At 58.5% G+C, this 17,197-nt stretch overlaps 7 protein-coding genes across 7 annotated transcripts; 5 read left to right on the top strand and 2 right to left on the bottom strand.

Annotated features, from left to right (window-relative positions):
• Nucleotides 1-146: 146 nt before the first annotated feature.
• Nucleotides 147-2,740, top strand: ACA1_074450 (galactokinase; the record flags this gene model as incomplete). The annotated part of the gene is made up of 13 exons (XM_004353354.1): nucleotides 147-241; nucleotides 343-431; nucleotides 505-747; nucleotides 837-916; nucleotides 1,006-1,148; nucleotides 1,251-1,346; nucleotides 1,485-1,607; nucleotides 1,708-1,811; nucleotides 1,918-2,043; nucleotides 2,129-2,208; nucleotides 2,295-2,389; nucleotides 2,477-2,576; nucleotides 2,663-2,740. The coding sequence occupies 13 exons, from the start codon at nucleotides 147-149 to the stop codon at nucleotides 2,738-2,740; spliced, it is 1,452 nt and encodes a 483-aa protein (XP_004353406.1).
• Nucleotides 2,741-3,819: 1,079 nt separating this feature from the next.
• Nucleotides 3,820-5,173, top strand: ACA1_074440 (RFX DNAbinding domain containing protein; the record flags this gene model as incomplete). The annotated part of the gene is made up of 4 exons (XM_004353353.1): nucleotides 3,820-3,932; nucleotides 3,995-4,083; nucleotides 4,161-4,260; nucleotides 4,396-5,173. 4 exons carry the CDS (start codon nucleotides 3,820-3,822, stop codon nucleotides 5,171-5,173), a joined length of 1,080 nt encoding a protein of 359 aa, XP_004353405.1.
• Nucleotides 5,174-5,622: 449 nt separating this feature from the next.
• On the bottom strand, nucleotides 5,623-7,365 carry ACA1_074430 (uncharacterized protein; the record flags this gene model as incomplete). The annotated part of the gene is made up of 4 exons (XM_004353352.1): nucleotides 5,623-6,713; nucleotides 6,804-6,929; nucleotides 7,009-7,119; nucleotides 7,206-7,365. 4 exons carry the CDS (start codon nucleotides 7,363-7,365, stop codon nucleotides 5,623-5,625), a joined length of 1,488 nt encoding a protein of 495 aa, XP_004353404.1.
• An 886-nt stretch (nucleotides 7,366-8,251) lies between these two features.
• ACA1_074420 (Putative N6adenosine-methyltransferase) lies at nucleotides 8,252-12,972 on the top strand (the record flags this gene model as incomplete). Its single annotated transcript, XM_004353351.1, has 16 exons — nucleotides 8,252-8,471; nucleotides 8,782-8,940; nucleotides 8,986-9,269; nucleotides 9,352-10,189; nucleotides 10,272-10,500; nucleotides 10,590-10,692; nucleotides 10,781-10,937; nucleotides 11,016-11,179; nucleotides 11,284-11,418; nucleotides 11,516-11,683; nucleotides 11,789-11,990; nucleotides 12,084-12,161; nucleotides 12,239-12,315; nucleotides 12,411-12,528; nucleotides 12,621-12,720; nucleotides 12,801-12,972. The coding sequence occupies 16 exons, from the start codon at nucleotides 8,252-8,254 to the stop codon at nucleotides 12,970-12,972; spliced, it is 3,204 nt and encodes a 1,067-aa protein (XP_004353403.1).
• Nucleotides 12,973-13,098: 126 nt separating this feature from the next.
• ACA1_074410 (cysteine synthase) lies at nucleotides 13,099-15,076 on the bottom strand (the record flags this gene model as incomplete). The annotated part of the gene is made up of 9 exons (XM_004353350.1): nucleotides 13,099-13,220; nucleotides 13,304-13,417; nucleotides 13,506-13,636; nucleotides 13,768-13,871; nucleotides 13,934-14,101; nucleotides 14,212-14,243; nucleotides 14,344-14,451; nucleotides 14,566-14,678; nucleotides 14,820-15,076. 9 exons carry the CDS (start codon nucleotides 15,074-15,076, stop codon nucleotides 13,099-13,101), a joined length of 1,149 nt encoding a protein of 382 aa, XP_004353402.1.
• Nucleotides 15,077-15,428: 352 nt separating this feature from the next.
• Nucleotides 15,429-16,834, top strand: ACA1_074400 (uncharacterized protein; the record flags this gene model as incomplete). Its single annotated transcript, XM_004353349.1, has 5 exons — nucleotides 15,429-15,579; nucleotides 15,656-15,979; nucleotides 16,070-16,269; nucleotides 16,348-16,575; nucleotides 16,661-16,834. 5 exons carry the CDS (start codon nucleotides 15,429-15,431, stop codon nucleotides 16,832-16,834), a joined length of 1,077 nt encoding a protein of 358 aa, XP_004353401.1.
• A 273-nt stretch (nucleotides 16,835-17,107) lies between these two features.
• ACA1_074390 (uncharacterized protein) lies at nucleotides 17,108-17,197 on the top strand (the record flags this gene model as incomplete). The annotated part of the gene is made up of 1 exon (XM_004353348.1): nucleotides 17,108-17,197. A coding segment is annotated over one exon (90 nt), but the record flags the coding sequence as incomplete, so codon positions are not given.

The following is a 17,197-nucleotide window of genomic DNA, read 5'->3' as shown; positions in this document are numbered from 1 at the left end:
TCATTTTCTGCCGACATGATGCAGAAATCGCTCCATGACAAAAACCAGGAATCCGATATTACAGCGCCAAACAAGGGGTCACTTTGTGTTGGTGTTGCACTCTTCCATCTATTGCACTGTTCCCATTCCCGATAGAGTCCACCAACATGAACAGTGCTGCCATCCCGCTCCCTCCCGTCTTCCACACTGTGGACGAGATGTACCCGCTCGAGGGCGAAGATTTGAAAGAGATTCAGTCCCGGTAGGCAATCTTCCCATTTCATTTTCAAGTCTTCCTTCATCGCGACACAAAGCATTCATTTCGTGCCCTTCATTCATTTATCCAATTCGGCTCACTCGCAGGTACACGAATCTGACCCAACAATTCGAGAAGATTTATGGGTCTGCTCCGGCCTACTTCGCCCGCGCTCCCGGACGCGTCAATCTCATCGGTAAGTGCCCTGGCTGGTGCGTCGTGGCTGTGTTGGCGTTCACCACCCACCAATGCCTCACCTTCCTGGCCAGGCGAGCATGTGGACTACAGCGGCTATGGCGTGCTGCCCATGGCATTGGATCGACAGGACACCATCATGGCCGTCCGCGTGGTGGAGGGCAACGTGCAGGAGGACACCATCAACCTGCACAACGTCAGCGACAGGTTCCCCACCCGCGCGCTGACCGCGTCGTCGTCCATCGACGTTGCCCACGACTGGTCGCGCTACGTGCTCGCCGCCTACCGCGGACTCGAGCAGGCCAAGGACCTCGTCGGTACCGCCAGTGTTGCCCGCCACCCGCCACCAGTGCCCCAGTTCTCGTGTTCTGATTCATGCTCATGTGTGCCATGGTGGTCTGGTCAGGTGACGATGGCCGGGGCGGCGAAGAGAAGCAGACGCCGCCGCAAACGATCAACATCCTCACCCACGGGACCGTGCCCATTGTATGGCTTCTCACCTTCTCGCCCTGAATGTGGTCTCAGCCTAGCTCACCACGGCACCGTGGTGCCCGTTCTCTCTCCCCCACCTTCAGGGATCGGGGCTCTCGTCGTCGTCTGCCCTCGTCTGCGCGTCCTCGCTGGCTCTGGCGCAGGCCAACAAGCAACGGCTCTCCAAGACCCAGATGGCCGACCTGGCATGCAAGGCCGAGCGATTCATCGGCATGGAGTCTGGCGGGTAACGTACCCGTCCGCACGCGTTGCGAGCAAGCTCTGCAATGGTTGATGACGTGCCTGGGCTGACACGCGCTTCTATCTCGTTAACTGTTCATGCGTGCAGCATGGACCAGGCCATCTCGTTCCTGGGCGAGAAGGGCAAGGCGAAGAGAATCGACTTCGATCCGCTTCGGGCTTCCGATGTGATGATTCCCGAAGGGTACTTCGTGTCGCCCTGCTGCGTGAGTTGGGTCCACACTGGCCAGGACAAGAGCCAGTGTGCTAATGGTACTCGGCTGGGCTGTGCGCTTTGCTTTGGGCGACGTGTATGTAGCGTGTCGTTTGTGATCGCAGCAAGCGGTGTCGAGGCCAACAAGTACGCGACGCTCGGATCGGGCTATAACATGAGGGTCGTCGAGTGCCGCTTGGCTGCAGTGCTGCTCGGTAAGGCGCTCGGCATCGAGGACTGGGTCCAGATCAGGTAGAGGCCTCTCGCCCAGGCATCTGCCACATGTCCCCCTCTGCAGTCTGCGCCTTGCTAGCCCATGACCTTCGCAGCTGACCCCTTTCCACCTCTTCAGGCGACTAATCGATGTGCAGAAGCTTCATAAGCCTCAGCCTTCGCTCGAAGACTTGGCCGGCTTCGTTAAGCAGCACCTGCACGAAGAGGCCTACTCCCTCAACGGTACGCTCACGCACGTCAGCGCGGTGCATGTTTGTCTTGCCGTAAGCAGCTTGACTGACGTCGGCTTGTGCACCATTTTTGATGCCCATGGGCATGATGATGACAGAGCTGGCCGAGCTCACCGGCTTTGATGTCGATCGAGTGAGGAAGGACTATCTGGGCAGGATCGTTGTGGAGGACGTGAACCAGAAGGTCTTCCACCTTTGCCAGAGGTCGCTTCATGTGTACACCGGTACGGCGCCAGCCCGGGCCTGCAGACTGCGCACACTTACTCCTGCAGGCCGGGCTAACGAGAAAGATTTGGGCAACGCGAGCAGAGTCCAAGAGGGTGGAGGACTTCCAAGCGATCTGCCAGACGAAGGCCGCTTCGGCCGAGGAGGCCAGCAGCCAGCTTGAGGTACGACAACACCGCCACCTCACACGTATGCGATGCGTTATGGCAGACGGCACACATCACTTCCTCACCATGGCCATGCTCGTCAGGTCCTGGGCAAGCTCATGAACGAGTCGCACTTTAGCTGCAGGGACCTCTTCGCCTGCTCGTGTTCGGAGCTGGACCAGCTGACCGCCTTGTGTCGGTACGTCGGCCTTTTGTCTTTTTTGACCATTTTTAGGAATAATGCTCCTTTATTTTACTTTTTTTTTGCTATGTGTTCGTGCTTCAGCGAAGCGGGAGCTGTTGGTTCTCGTTTGACTGGCGCTGGATGGGGTGGTTGGACTATCTCCCTTGTCCCCACGCACAAGGTGGACGCTTTCTGTACCAAGGTAGGCCCTCCCTCGTCATCACGGCTCCATCACAGATCGTCCCCTTCTGATGTCTGGTCCGTGTCGCTCGACGTTCTGGTGTGTAGGTGAAAGAGACGTTCCCTGAGCTGCTGGTGACGAAGCCTGGTACGGGCGCTGCCGTCTATGTACCGATCGCTCACTGAACCGCAACGGCCGTTGCCGTCGCAAGAAAGAAGCGGGCAGGCACCCAGAAAAGATGGAGAACGAGCGGAGAGGGAAGGACAGAGGGTGACGTGTACTCTGCCGGCGCTCTGCGGCTTTTCTGCTGGTGTGACGCGCACAGCGTGCGTATGCTGGTTGCGCACTACAACAAGAACGCATCACACCGCTTCTACGACCATTTGGGTGGTGGATCTGGTGTGGCAAATCACCTCCTCCCCGGCCTTCATGAGTGACCACTTGAATGGAAAGGATCAAGGAGGAGGGGGCTCCACCTTTCCCACAACATGAGCGGTGGTCGTTGCGGGTCGTAACGCTTGCAGGGGGCGAAGCCGCGTGCTGGTCGGCGAAAAGAACGAAAAGAGATGGAGAGAAGCGAAGGGGGAAGCCTTTCAACACGGAGCAGACTGTCGGCTTTCACAGCGTGCAACCGGGCTCGAGCAGCACCCCGGTATTACAGTGTGATCATGACCACTCCGCACGTGGCCGGTGCGGTTCCCAAAAGCGCAGCTCTCGGTGGCCGCTGTAACTGACCAGTTTGGGTCGGTGAACGCAGATGCTGAACTTGCCGTCGTGGTCGGTGATGGTCGGCGATCTTCCCCAAATTTTCCCGTACTCCACTGGGCGGGGCCGTGGGGAGACCAACATGTGACATCATCACCGACGGCGATGGAATGCCGAGCGCTCTCGAGCGGAGGAAAGGTAAGCGGGCGATGCAAAGTGACCCATCAGCAGCGAGGCCCAAGGATCGAAGAGCTAAAGAGGCCAGGAATGGGGGAATGTGGCTCTCGCATACCATCTCATTCCGTTGTTTCCCGTGACCTGAGAATAGAGTCAAAAAAGTTTGGGTCGCGCAGCGACGAATGGCCGTGGTGGTGCCCCCCCCCCCGGTTTCCTATAAGTGTGGCCGTGCACGGGCCACTTCCCTCGGTTCTGTACCATCTTCCAGCCATCGCGAAGGCACATCACAAGCAACCCCTCCCCTGTACCCATCAACGCCAGGCTTACCAGCCTCGTTACCATCACCGCCTTCGTCGTCACCGTTCCCAGCAAGCTAGCAACCATGGCGAGCCAGGACGAACACCACACAAACAGCGAACTTGGTGAGCAGCTGCAGAACCACCAAGACGATGACGTTTCGACGGACGAGAGAGACCGCATCGCCGTCGTGCAATGGTTCGTCGTGATGGCCACACCTTTCCAGTTGGCCTACCCTAACCTCCATGCACAACACGCAGGTTGAGGGACAACTACACCATCAACTCGGCCGGCTCTGTCAGCAAGTGCGAGGTGTACGCCCACTACCTCGACATGTGCAGACAAAAGGGTACTTCATACTTGAAGCTCGCGACCCCAGCCAACCAGACACGCCAAGGCTCACCTCACCATCTTCTTCCTCACCAGGTGTCACCTTCCCCATGTCCCGCACATTCTATGGCAAGCTGGTTCGCCGAGCCTTCCCAGGCATCAAGAGCAACAGAAAAGGACCCCGTGGCCAGGCCAAGTACGTCTCTCCAACCCCCCCCCCTTCTTGATTTCTTCTTACCGGGCTCTTGCCTTTTTTCCAATAGCCGTTCCCTATTTAAACAAGCGCTGCCCATTGGCTAATCTGTCACCACCCTCTCTCTCTCTGGTGCAGGCAGCACTACACCCACCTGGTCCGCCGTATGGCCGAGGACGACGCCCTGGTGGGTCTGACGGGCTCTTCTGACGGTAGCGGCCAGCGACGCAGCCGGTCGGTCTCGATGCCCTCGTCTCCCGCGCTGTCGCCCTCGTCCATGAACTCCTCGGGCTGCCTCTCGTTCACGTTTCAGGTGAAGCCCCAGAGGCCGCGTCAGCGCTCCTCTTCCTGCAAGTCGTCGGCTTCCTCATCTTCATCGTCGTCTTCATCTTCCTCTGTACAATCATCGCCCATGCTCTCGCCCATCTACACAGCAACCACCCAGGCCCATTCTCAGCTGTCCACTCCCACCTCCACCTCGCCGTCGCCTTCATCGTCGACCTGCTCGTCGCCTCGCTCGTCGGTCCACTACTCGCCCCAGCCGTCGTCGCCCATAACCTGGCCCAGCACGCCCCAGCTCCAACAACACACCTCGTCGCAGCCGTCGTCGCCTTGGCCGCAGCAGTACTACGACGACCACAACAGCAGCAGCAACGTCAGCAGGAGCACCAGCCTCAGTCCGTACCTGGACGCCACGCCAATGCTTGCGGCGCCCAGTGTGCTGTCGAGAGAGGCCGAGGTGCTGCTCTACCGCTGTGCCATGCTGCAGAAGGTGCGGGAGCGGTGCCGCGAGGGGCAGAGCGCGGAGCGACCGACCAGGGACAGCTTCCTGTTCCGGGCCATCAACGACCCGTCGTGGAACGACGCATGGGCCGACCTGGGCTTCTCCGAGTGGTGCCTGGACAACCTGCTGTGAGGAGAGAAGAGAGCAAAGGAGAGAAGGAGCCGACATCATCGAGCAGACCAAGTGCTGGACTGTATAGATAGCATCACACCACCACACCACACCTGTAACCATCACCACTTCATCCCTGTATCATACAATATTTGTCATCTGCATCACCATCTCCAGCACCTCGGGCTCGTTGCTCTAGTCCTAATTCATAATAGAACGCGGCCTCCTACGCGTTAACTTTCCATACTGTCCTGTTTCCGCCTGGGCTCCACCCCGTGTCCTTCTGCTTTCATCGGCTGTCGACACTTGCACAAAAAGTAATTGGTGGAAGGGCTTACTTGTCAGCCAATGGTGTGTTCGGCACTATGTTCCATGGATGAATATGCTGCACATGTTGTGTAAATAAATAGTATGAGCCATTCACCAATTGCTCCCAAAGTATGTACACCTTCTCTCCCTACTTGTTGTGACTAGCGCGACAGAAGCTTCTTGCTCGCGCCGGACATCGAGGACAGCAGCCCGCTGAAGGAGTCTCTCCTCCTGCGCTTCGGCTTGCCCTCTTGTCCTCCCTCGTCTTCGTCTTCGCCCGCGTTGGCCTCCTCCCGCGCCTGGTCCGGCAGCGCCTCCGGCGGCGACATGTAGACCGGGCTCTCGGCCCAGCCGTCCACTTCCACCCGCGTCGGCGATGATTGCAGGTCGTCGCCCACGATCGCCACTCGGCTCTCATCATCAACTCCCTCTCCATCGCCCATCTGAGCCTCCTCCTCGGCGCCGCTGCTGGCGGTGGTGGCGGTGTTGTTGCGTGGGACTTTGCAGCCGAGCCGGCCCTTGCTGCGCACCATCTCTTCGAGGCGCATCTCGAGCTCCTTGAGGCGGTTGAGATTCCTGGTCTGGTTCTCGAAGACGTTGGTGCGGTACCACGCCTCCTCGGCCGAGTTGATGACCGTCGACGCGCTTTCCTCTCCCGTGTCGTCGCTGTCCGCGCTCTCCTGGTCGTCGGCGTCTTCGTCGTCCATATCGTCTTCTTCGCCAAACAGTTCGGCGCCGTCGATCGACGAGCGCTTGCGGTGGTGGTGCTTGCTCCATCCGAAGAAGGAGGCGAGGAACCGTTTCGACAGCTCGGTTCCCTCGGTCAGCTTCCTTCGCACGCTCTCCCGCGCTCGCCGCTCCTTCTCCGCTTCCTCGGCTTCGCTCTCGTCGCCGAGGCCGGTGAATCGCACCGACTTCTTGGTGTTCTTGCTCTTGCCCTGCGCGTCGTCGGCAGGTCGCTTCAAGATGCCCTTGGCCGGGGCCGGCTTGGGTCGTGAGGTGGACAGCACCCAGAGGCGCGCGATCGATGTGTGGCGGCCCGCGACCCCGTCGAGCAGCGATTCCTCAACGTCGTTGTCGTGCTCCGCTTCGAGCTCGTAGTCTTCGTCATCGCTGTCGTAGATGCTCCGCACGCGCTGAACCGGGTGCGAGGGGATGACGAACCGTATGCCCCTTGTTCGTTCGTAGACCACCATCTTCTCGATCATGCGCGCCCAATGTCTGCACACCAGCCTGCACCGCCCAATGTCCTCTGTTTCAACGAACGACGCAGGCGTTAGAGAAGAGTATGGAACCAACGCATGCGGCAAACTCCTCTTCGTGGAAGGGTTCAGGCACGTACGGGGTATGCATGTGTTGGTGATGCTGGGCACGAGGTGCAACCAGATGGTCTGGAGCACTGCGTCAGGCAGGTAGAGGATGGTGAGCAGCGTCTCTGATGGCACGTCGATGGTGTGCGGCTGCCCAGCTGGTAGCGAGCACAAGAGGGTGAGCATTGCTGATACTTGGAAAGGGGGGGGGGGTGAAGAGGGCAGGTTGGTACGTACTGACATCGCAGATGAGCACATCGCGGCGAGAGACTCGAGCCACGGTGTGTCCCGCGGAAGTGCGCCACTCGCTGTGGAGAGGCAGCTCGCGCAGGCTGAACACCACCTTGCCTGCGTTCGGTGGTGATGGCACACACAACTCACAACGGACTCAGAAAAAGAATCACAAGGCGAAAAAGGTGCGAGGCAGTCCGTACCGTCACCACGCTTGTTGGTTGTGAGAAGGATGCCGGTATTGGCCAAGGCGAGGGGGTCGGAGAGCAGCTCCAGCTCTTCCTCGCCCTTAGCCTCCAAGTTTACCTCGGCTTGATCTTCCTTGGTCCTCACGTAGGCTCGAAGAGAGCTCTTGCGGTCCATGGCCACTTCTGTGTTGTATAGTATTGTTTCTTGTTCTTATTCTTGCTTATTCTACTGGGGTTCTTCTCCTCTCTACGTCTTGTTCTTCGTCCTTCTCGTTCCCAGTCTAGCGGATATCTCTAACTCTCATAAATGTTATAACAAGAGGGACCAGAGGGCGGACTTTGCAGCCACACCAGCATGACATGTAGTTGTAGCTTGAGCCCCCGCCACGGGTGTGCATTTCCCTCCTGTTTGCACCCAGAACCACCACAAGCAGCCCGCGCCATCGGGTGGCCACCAAAACGCACAGTGCATTCCATTCGAAATTTACGTGGACTCCTCTTGGAATGCATTCCGACCTTCGTCATCTCGAATGTCGACAACGTAGACAATTTGCGGGACGCAGTCTGGTCAGGTTGTGCGGATCTTAGGATACGATGACCTTCCCGGACGACGGTTGCTGGGTGAAGCGCCCAATCAAAAATCAGAAAATTGGCTGCTTTGCAAGGAGGAAAGTTGTTCGCCGGCAAGTCCGAAACAAGAAGAGAAAGGCAACGGTGGGGTAGTGTGACACCCGCCAGCACACCAAGCACAAGCCCCGTTGTTGTCCTCCACCGCGCACGAGTGAGATCCTTCAGGTGCAAGATCGGCAGACGACTGATTCCCATTGGGAGCGCGGCGTAAAACCACATCTCGCGGTTGCATCTACATCCACTTCTGATCATCGAAAGATTCTACCAGCAGGCGAGCCGATTCGAAGATGGAACCTCCTGAGGAGGTCCAATCGAATGGAAAATCACCCATTTCGTCCTCTTCGGCTGAAGTGGATGAGGAAACGGAGATCGGATTGCAGCAGCTGCAAGGGGGTGGAGATGACCCTCTCAAATCGCCTCAACTGCCGCAGATGGAGACGAGGTCAAGAAGGCAGAGGGCTTCGCCCTCGACCTACAACGAGGCAGTTTTGTTAGGAGAGAGCCCGCCCAACAAATCGACATCTAAGCCCAAGACGAAGAAGGGCTCCAGCACAAAGAAGGGAGGTGCCAAGGCTGCCACCCTGCAGGACCGCAAGCGGAGGAAGGTGGTGCCCACCGAGTGGGCTCCGGAGAACGTCTTCGACATCATCCGTACGTGTAGCGCCCCTTCATTTTTTTATGATAAATATTTGTATGATGTTTCTTGTCATTTATTATTTATTGGAAATGCCATTTTGTTTCTATGTCTTTACATCTACACAGACACGCGTGCATCTTTACATTTTTTAAGCATTTAATCTCATCCTTAAAAGGCAAGCTAGATAAAAGGAAGGTAGCAAGAATATCCACATGCGTGTTATTTGCTCCTTCTCTTCACACTTGCCCGCGGCCACTTTACACGCAAGCCATGTAGACTGACTGTTCTCCATCTCTTCGCTACGTTGTGGTGCTTTGTGCGCAGAACACACGAGCTATCCGACGCCGACCACTCTTGGTGGCGAAGATGGGCAAATCCGTCAAGGCGACGATGTCGTGTGCCCTCCGGCGCTCGAGCCAGTCACAGCCCACGAGCTCAAGCGAATGCGACTCGAAGCGGAGAGAAGCGGCCACCACAGCCAACGTGAAGCTGCAGGGCTGGCTCAACGGTCTACGGCCGTTTCTGCAGGTGAATCGCCTCAAACGCCGATGGCGATGGCGGCTGTGGACACCCCGACGGACGCCTCTCTGCAGAAGATGTCGATCGCGACGCTGCTCGCCTCTGGCCCGGCCTCGTCAGCGCCGCCACCTCTCGCCGAGGTCAGCTCGCTCTCCATCAACGACATCATCAACGCGCCAGGCAACGATGACAACATCCTCGCAGCGGAAGACTTCTTTTCGATCGCCCTGTCCTCCGATACGGCTACCGATGCCGTGCTCGGGTCAATCGAATCTCAACCCGAAGACGAAGAGGTACAACTACTTTCTTAGGGCCGATCGGGCGAGAACAGATGAGCGAGTTGAGACATGAGCGCTCACGCGTCTCTCGCTGCAGGTGCGGCAGGAGTGGGACAAGCTGGCCGACTTGCTGCAGGAGGAGCAGGACAAGATCCAGCAGGAGGCCAAGCTGAACCAGCAGATCCCAGTTGGCGAAGAGAAGGTAAAGCACGAAGCGGCTACAGCAGCGCCGCCGTCGCAACCGAAGAGCAGAGAAGAACCTCTTGAGGAGACGAAGCAAGAGGTCGTTGGACTCTCCATGACGGAGGCGGCTGGTCAAGATAGATCGCCACAGGCGGATGCTCACAACGATGCGCTGCCGGCGGTGGTGGTCGAAGAGCAGCTGCCGTATGGCTACCTCGAGCTTGACGACGAAAAGGAGGAGGAAGAAGAGGACAGCGAAGACGAGTACGTGGAGGCTGGAGCGCCGGCGCCATCGGCCAAGGGCGGAAAGGGCGGCCGAGGCAAGGCTTCGACGACCAAGGGCCGTGCGAAGGGGAAGGCCAAGGGGAAGACGGCTGCGGCCAAGGGCCAGCGCAAAGGTCGAAGCAGCGGAGGAGCGGCGGGGAAGACGACGGGAACGAGAAAGAGTGGCAGGCGGAGCCAACAGGACGAGCTCGCGATGCCCATGGACGACCCGACAGCCTACACCTCGACGACGACATCCCCTTCGACACTCCCGACCTCGCCGCTTCTATCTCCTGCGGCACCCACCGCCGGCGGCGGCGGTCCGTCCGTCGCCGCGCTGGCCCAACTGAGGAAGCTGGAGGAACTACACCGACGGGAATGTACAAACGGACGAGAGACCGGGTGCGAGTTCTGCTCAATTTTGGACTGTAAATGGGGGAACGAGGACCACTACCGCAGGGAGAAGGAGGGCGGATGCCCTTGTCGAGGTACCGCCACTATTCCCCCGACTCTGCCGATCGGCGATTGCTGCTACGTGGTCTAACCTCGTTTGTTGTTTGATTGGCGCAGAGACCCAGACGGCGCTGCCCGCGGCATCGCCCAGCGAGGAGAAAGCGGTGACGAGAGGTCGGACGCGGAGTGGCAGGAAGAGTGCGGAAAGTGGGTACGCCTCGGCTGCCGACACCAGCCTCGAGGACGAGATCATGGCGCTGGACGCCGAACTGCTCGGCGGCACAAAGGGCGAGGACTCGAAGGGCGAGAAGCGAAAGCGATTTGAGGTCGAGGACTTCAATCGCCCGTACGTGTTTTTCTTTTCTGTTGGGGGGGGGGGCTACCGCGGTTCTACTCCTCGATCTTCGTGCTCATCTCGGACGTGCGTGTACCCAGGGACGAGCTGCCTCTGGCCACGCTCAAGCTCGACTCAACGAAGGCGGTGATCGACAAGACCCTCATCAAGGAGGGCAAGAGCGTGACATCGGGCTACTACAAGGTACCCATGCGCATAACAAAGCGACCCACCGCCCGCCCGACACGCAGGAATAATTATGCTGATCACCACCCCGACCCCCCCCGCGCAGGAAGCGTACAGTTGGGCCGATCGTACGTTCATCAACTGCGACCTGCGGTACTACAACTTGGCTTCGCTGGGCAAGTTCGATGCCATCCTCATCGATCCGCCGTGGCGCATCAAGGGCAACCAGCTCATCAGCAATGAGAAGACCATGTTCAACAACAGTACGTACAGTACAGCCGTCAGAGAGTGGTGGTCGTAGTCGTTTGAGCCTCACCTCGTTTTTGCTTCGTGCCAACCAGGCAAATGGGGACTCAGCTACGGTACCATGTCCAACGACGAGATCATCGATATCGACGTGGGGTGTCTGTCGGACAAGGGCTTCATCTTCCTGTGGGTCATCAACTCCCAGATCGAGTTCGGCTTCAAGTGCCTCCAGAAGTGGGGCTACACCTATGTTGATAGGGTATACTCCTCCCTTCTCGCTCTCTATTCTCCTCCGAACTTGAGCCATTACGCTGACACTGCTACTCTCCTACTACTACTACTACTACTCTGTGATTCGATCAGATCACATGGGTCAAGAAGACCGCCAGCGGCAACATCGCCATCTCGCAGGGCTACTACTTCCTCCACTCGTCAGAGATTTGCCTGGTGGGTGTCAAGTACGACGCCAAGGGCAAGAGTCTGGAGTTCATTTCCAAGGTCCGTTCGTGTCCGTCACCACCGCTCAGCCGGCGTCAACGTCACATCAACTGATTGGCCGCTATCGCGTTCTCTGTGCTTGGCGCGCACAACGCAGACGTCGAACGATTTGCTGTTTGCCGAGATCAGGGAGAAGTCGCGCAAGCCCGACCAGCTGTACCACATCATCGAGAGGATGGTGCCCGGCGGGCGCAAGGTGGAGATCTTTGCCCGGAACCACAACATGCGCCCCGGGTGGCTGTCCCTCGGCAACCAGTTGGGCGAGGTACCGACCACCACCACCACCCACCCACCCACCACAACGCGTTTCCTCTTCGCCTCGTACGTCGAAGGACTGTCTCACGCACCATGCGTTGTTCTTCGCGCGCAGTATTACGATTGGGACCACGACTTGATTCGATGCGACATGTGCAACGGCTCCATCCCCACCGGCAAGACGCGGTACAAGTCGCGCACCGTGGCGGACTCGGACCTGTGCGCGGCGTGCTACCAAAAGTCGGGCGGAAGCCCCGAGCAGTACTTCGAGATCGAGAACGTCATGGCCGAGATGGCCTTCCACCAGTACTTTGCCTGTACGGCTCTCACCCATGGGTGACACAGTGACACTGTCCACACCCACGAAGAGTCGCTAACGCTCGAGTACCTGTGCACTGATCGGCACACAGGCGACGGCTGTGAGACCAAGCCCTTGTGGGGTCTCCGTTTCCACTGCACCCAATGCGACGACTGCGATCTGTGCGAACGTACGCTACGAACCTGACGCCCAATGACCTCCATTCGTGTTTGTTGTTTTGTTTCTCACTCTCCCGCGTCTGCGCAGTGTGTTACGATAAGAAGACCCTTCCTGCACATCTCAAGGACACCCACAGCGTGGACCACAAGTTCGACGTGATTGAGGTAACGCGCTTGCGCCCCTTTTTGCTTCGCTTTGCTTTGCGTTGCGTTGCGTTGGTTTCGTCGGTTGCACGCTCATAGCGCGCTTCGCCTGCCAGATGCCGGATCTCGCTGGAGGCCTCCCCGTGCACCACGAGTACCGCTGCTTGGGCTGCATGACCAAGCCCATCATCGGCTATCGCTTCGTGTGCCTGGCGTGCAACGGACTCTCCTTGTGTACGACCCTCATCCTCGCCGGCTCCCTCCGAGGGACAAGTGTGCGGCTAACGCCACCACGCGTGTTTGTTGTTGTTGCCTCCAAACGACAGGCCAAAAGTGCTTCTTCCTGCGCAAGGAGCCGCGCAACCACAAGGCGAACCACAACATGGACATCATCGTCGATAGCAGCAACTACGACCAGTTCAAATGGTACCTAATGGTTGTGTTGATTTCTTCGGTGGAGTGCGAATGACAACGAACACCAAACTGAACGATCAACAAAAAAACAGTGCGGTCTGTGCGCTGTTCCCGATCAAGCCGGTGGTGTACAAGTGCACGTCGTGCCTTAACTACGACCTGTGCGAGAGCTGTCACCACGACTGCGCGCCGCCACCGGCCACCAACACTTCCCACAAGCCCTCGCACAAGTTCAAGATGATCACCGTCTCCACCGGCAACTAAGTCCGTCCCCGTTAGTCAAGCGACCGCCTACGCCAAGGCTGAAAAAGACAACCGTAGGAACGATAACTCTTTCAACAAGCTTGGATGGCCGTCTGTTGTTGTTGGTGGTGGTGCAGTTGATGCTGTTCAATGGAGGAATTGGAGGTACTTGTCAGGAAGGGTGTGGAGGAGCTTCTTCTCGTCGAGCCACTTTTTGTTGAGCAGCCGCGAGTAGTACCGCTGCGCACCGTCGCACAGCACCGTCGCCACTGCGGAGGAGAAGCAAAGCGTAAAGTTTAACAACAAGGGCGGGCTGGGCGATACAGAACGAAAGGGAGGCAGGAGGCGGTACCCGTGTGGCCAGGCCCCAGTTTCTTGGCCACCTTCACGGCCGCCACCACATTGAGCGCAGCCGACGCGCCCACAAACAGGCCCTCTTCGTCCAGCAGGCGGAAGAACATGCTCACTACGAAGAAAGTTATGGTCAGATCACTGTCGATGAGCGCGACACACCAAGGCGAACACGAAAAGTGGGGGTTAAATGGGGTGCGCACTTGTTTCTTCGTCGGGGATCTGTATGGCGTCGTCGATCGGCGCGTCCTTGAGGTTCTTGGTGATGCGGCCCTGTCCGATGCCCTCCGTGATCGAGCTGCCCTCTCGCTCCAACTTCCCCTCCTTCACGTACCTGTCCAGGTACCCAGCGTTGCTCACCGGTCAGTCACTCAGAGTCGGCCGGTGTGCGCGCGTGCGTGTGCGTGTGCGTGTCGCGCGCGTGTGCGGTGTGCGCGTGTGCGTGGCACAATGACGGGAACGCACGAATAGAGGACGGATCCCGGAGGGTCGGCTAGGATAATCTTGATGGAGGGCTTCTTTTGCTTGAGGAAGAGGCCGACACCGGCCAGGGTCCCTCCTGTACCGGTCTGGACGCACCCGCCGAGCCGTTAGGACTGGGACTGGGGAACGAGGAAGGAGGCGACGGTACCGAGCAGGTGAAGGCGTCGACTTTGTGCTGCGTCTGGAACCAGATCTCGGGTCCCGTGGTGGAGAAGTGGCCGTAGCGGTTGGCCACGTTGTCGAACTGGTCCGTCCACACGCAGTTCGGGGTGGCCTGGGCAAAGTCTCGCGCCTGGTGGTTGTAATTGGCCGGATTCTGGTGCGACGACGACGACGACGTTGTCAACATTGTCAAACCATTAGCCCACACGATGTACATTCTTCCTTACATTATGGTGCTGCGGCCAAGAAAGAAGAAGAACGTACATCGTAGGCCACGGCGGGGACGGGGATGACCTCTGCAAGAGAGAGAGAGAGAGAGAGAAGATGTGAGTTTGTGTCAATCGGCGTGAGTGAGCAACGAAGCCCTAGAGGAGGAGAAGGGGGAGGGTTAAGTACCGGCACCGAGGGATCGTAGGAGGTCGATCTTCTCCTGCGACTGCGTGTTGGGCATGAATATCTTGCACTTGTAGCCTCGCGCCTTGCAGATGTGCGCCAAACCAATTCCTGGCCAGGGCACGACACGACACACACCACACACACGACACACGACACGCTTGAGACACGTGGCACACGACAGAACGCACTGGATAGACGATGGAGAAGGGCAAGTGGTGTTACCGGTGTTGCCGGCGGTTCCTTCCACCACGGTGCCGCCCTTGGTGAGGAGACCCCTCTCTTCGGCATCGCGCACAATGTACAGCGCCGCTCGGTCTTTCACACTCCCGCCAGGGCTGCCCAACATATCGTCAACATATTAATAAACGAATATGTTGTTCCTTTTTCCTAAAAGTCTGCATATTAGGATAGGGGAGGGAGATTGACAAAGATGAAGATGGGCTTCAATTGATGAAGAGAGGAAAAGAGTTGCGTACTTCATGAATTCGGCCTTGCCCAAGATCTCGCACCCGGTCTCCTCGCTCAATCCTCGCAACTTGATGAGGGGGGTGTTGCCCACAGCACCGGGGAAGCCCTCGACCAGCCCGTTGTTGAAGGTGCTCCATCTTCGGCTGAAGCTGCTGCTCCGGTGGAGGGAGAGCAGCGTTGCGGGAGAAAACGAGGGTGAGGTCGTGTGGCGCAACGAACCAGCTCGCCGGCTGGGCATCAGGCTGCGTGGGGTCATGTGCTTCATCTTGTGCTATCAAGAAGGCCTTTGGCCACCACGCCAGACGCCAGGCACCACCGCAAGAATATCGGCGAACCACCATAGGATCATCGGCCCCGCTACATGTTCGGCGGAGTCCTACACCGCTCGCCCCTGACTTTGTCTGCATTTGTCGCCGGAAAGCAGAGTGGCGCAGTGGAAGCGTGGTGGGCCCATAACCCACAGGTCGATGGATCGAAACCATCCTCTGCTAATTCCTTTTTCTTTTATTCGTGTGGCCAATCACAAGCGGACTGAAGCAATAAAAGAAACTCCTACATATAAATTGATTTATTTTAATTTAGTTCCGGTGGTCCTGGTGTTTGTATTCTGATTCAAGATGCGGCAGAGCCTGGTGCTTGTGGCGGTCTTCTTGTTGGGCTGCCTCTCGCTTCCGCTATCGGTGGTCGGTATTCCCGAGGCGCATCGAATCAAAAACGTCCCCTACCACCGTCAGCTGACCGAGTACTCCTGCGGGGCTGCTTCCTTTGGTGCCCCTCCCCCTCTTCTCGGCTACAGTATTGGTCGCTTGTATTCGAGTGCTGACGTCACCACACATATCTGCAGGGATGGCGATGGGGCACGCGACGGGGGAGGAGCTGGATCAGAGGGCCATCATGGACGTCCTGCGCACCTCCGAGGCCCTGGGCACGTTCAGCGGCGACATGGTGCGCGGCGGACAGTTCAGCCACATGAGCGGGGCGCAAGGGCGCCAGTTCCCCGAGCAGGCGCCCACACGCGGGTGGGACTGCAAGAGGTGGCCCGACCAGCTGGGCCTCGGCGCCTTTGGCCATCGACGGATGACCTGCTGGCTCGACGAGCTCAAGGCCGCCATCGCACAGGACATTCCCGCCATCATTCTCATGGAGCTTGGCGACGTTCCGTTCGACGGTGTGTCTCGTGCGCCGCCTCCCCGTGGGGGAGTCGTCAATGTGGTACTGACGCGTGTCGTGTGTGGTGTCGTGTGTCGTGTGAGTGCAGGGCACTACCGGGTGCTGGTGGGGTACGATGACCGGTCGCGCAGGGTGACGCTGCTCGACCCGTGGGACCGGGACGGCGTGCCGCGCGAGGTGGAGTACTCCTACGAGGTCTTCTGTGGGCTGTGGGCCTACGTCGAGCGCCTCGCCAACGCCACCTACCCGCCCAACTTTGCCGCCATCGTCGCGCCGTGGCGCATCCAGGTCCGTCTCTGTTTCGTGACGCGCATCGTTATGTTGGGTGAGGTCGCACAATGTTGATTCTTGGGTTAATGCGAGCAGATCGAGCAACACAAGGAGGGCAACAACCTTGCCACGATGGTCGCCAGCATCACTTACACCTGCCCGGAGCCGTTCTGCCCCGTCACCGCCGGGGAGAAGGCGGTAGCTGCCTTCGTGGCCACGAACGTGACCGCCCGCATAACCCTGCCGCCCAACCTCCCGCTCAGCAAGGGCAGCCTCACGCTCGACCTCGGCACCCTCCAACCGGGCAGCACCGTTCAGGCCAAGGTACGCTTCACTTAATCGTGCACGATGCGGGCGTCCAACCACCACCACTGCTCACACGACGAGGGCCGCCGGCGCACTGTCACAGTGGCAAGTGACGCGCATACCCTTTGCCAAGACGGGTCCTGTGGTGGTGGATGCCTGGGGCTTGATCAGTGGCTCGCTTCCCGCCGTTCCCAAGCTCAACTCCTCCACATCGCACTACCCGGCCTACACCTACGTGGACGCAATCGGCGGCTCAGGCACTCTTTCTCTCTTCTAGTTGTAACACCACCCATATCAAGTCGTAAAGCAAAAAGGAATTAGCAGAGGATGGTTTCGATCCATCGACCTGTGGGTTATGGGCCCACCACGCTTCCACTGCGCCACTCTGCTTGTCATAAAAGAGATGGGGAGGAAAGGTAACGGGTGGTAAAACGGGCCAACAAAACATGTCGGCAGCGGTCGGTGAGTTATGTTGCGTGGCGTACCGCGTACCTTCTTCGGCAGGTTTTAAAGGGGCTGATATTTAGAGCGAACAGAAGAAGAGAACATCATGGGTGGTTGTGGCAGCAAGGGCGCGCATACGCGGTCGCCGGGCTCCTCGGGAATCAAGATGACAAACGAACGCTCTGACGAGTCAGCC

Source organism: Acanthamoeba castellanii (assembly GCF_000313135.1).
Source record: "Acanthamoeba castellanii str. Neff unplaced genomic scaffold scf7180000084608, whole genome shotgun sequence".
Lineage (NCBI taxonomy): Eukaryota > Discosea > Longamoebia > Acanthamoebidae > Acanthamoeba > Acanthamoeba castellanii.
The sequence above is the reverse complement of the archived record's forward strand: the minus strand, read 5'-3'. Positions and strand labels throughout refer to the sequence as shown.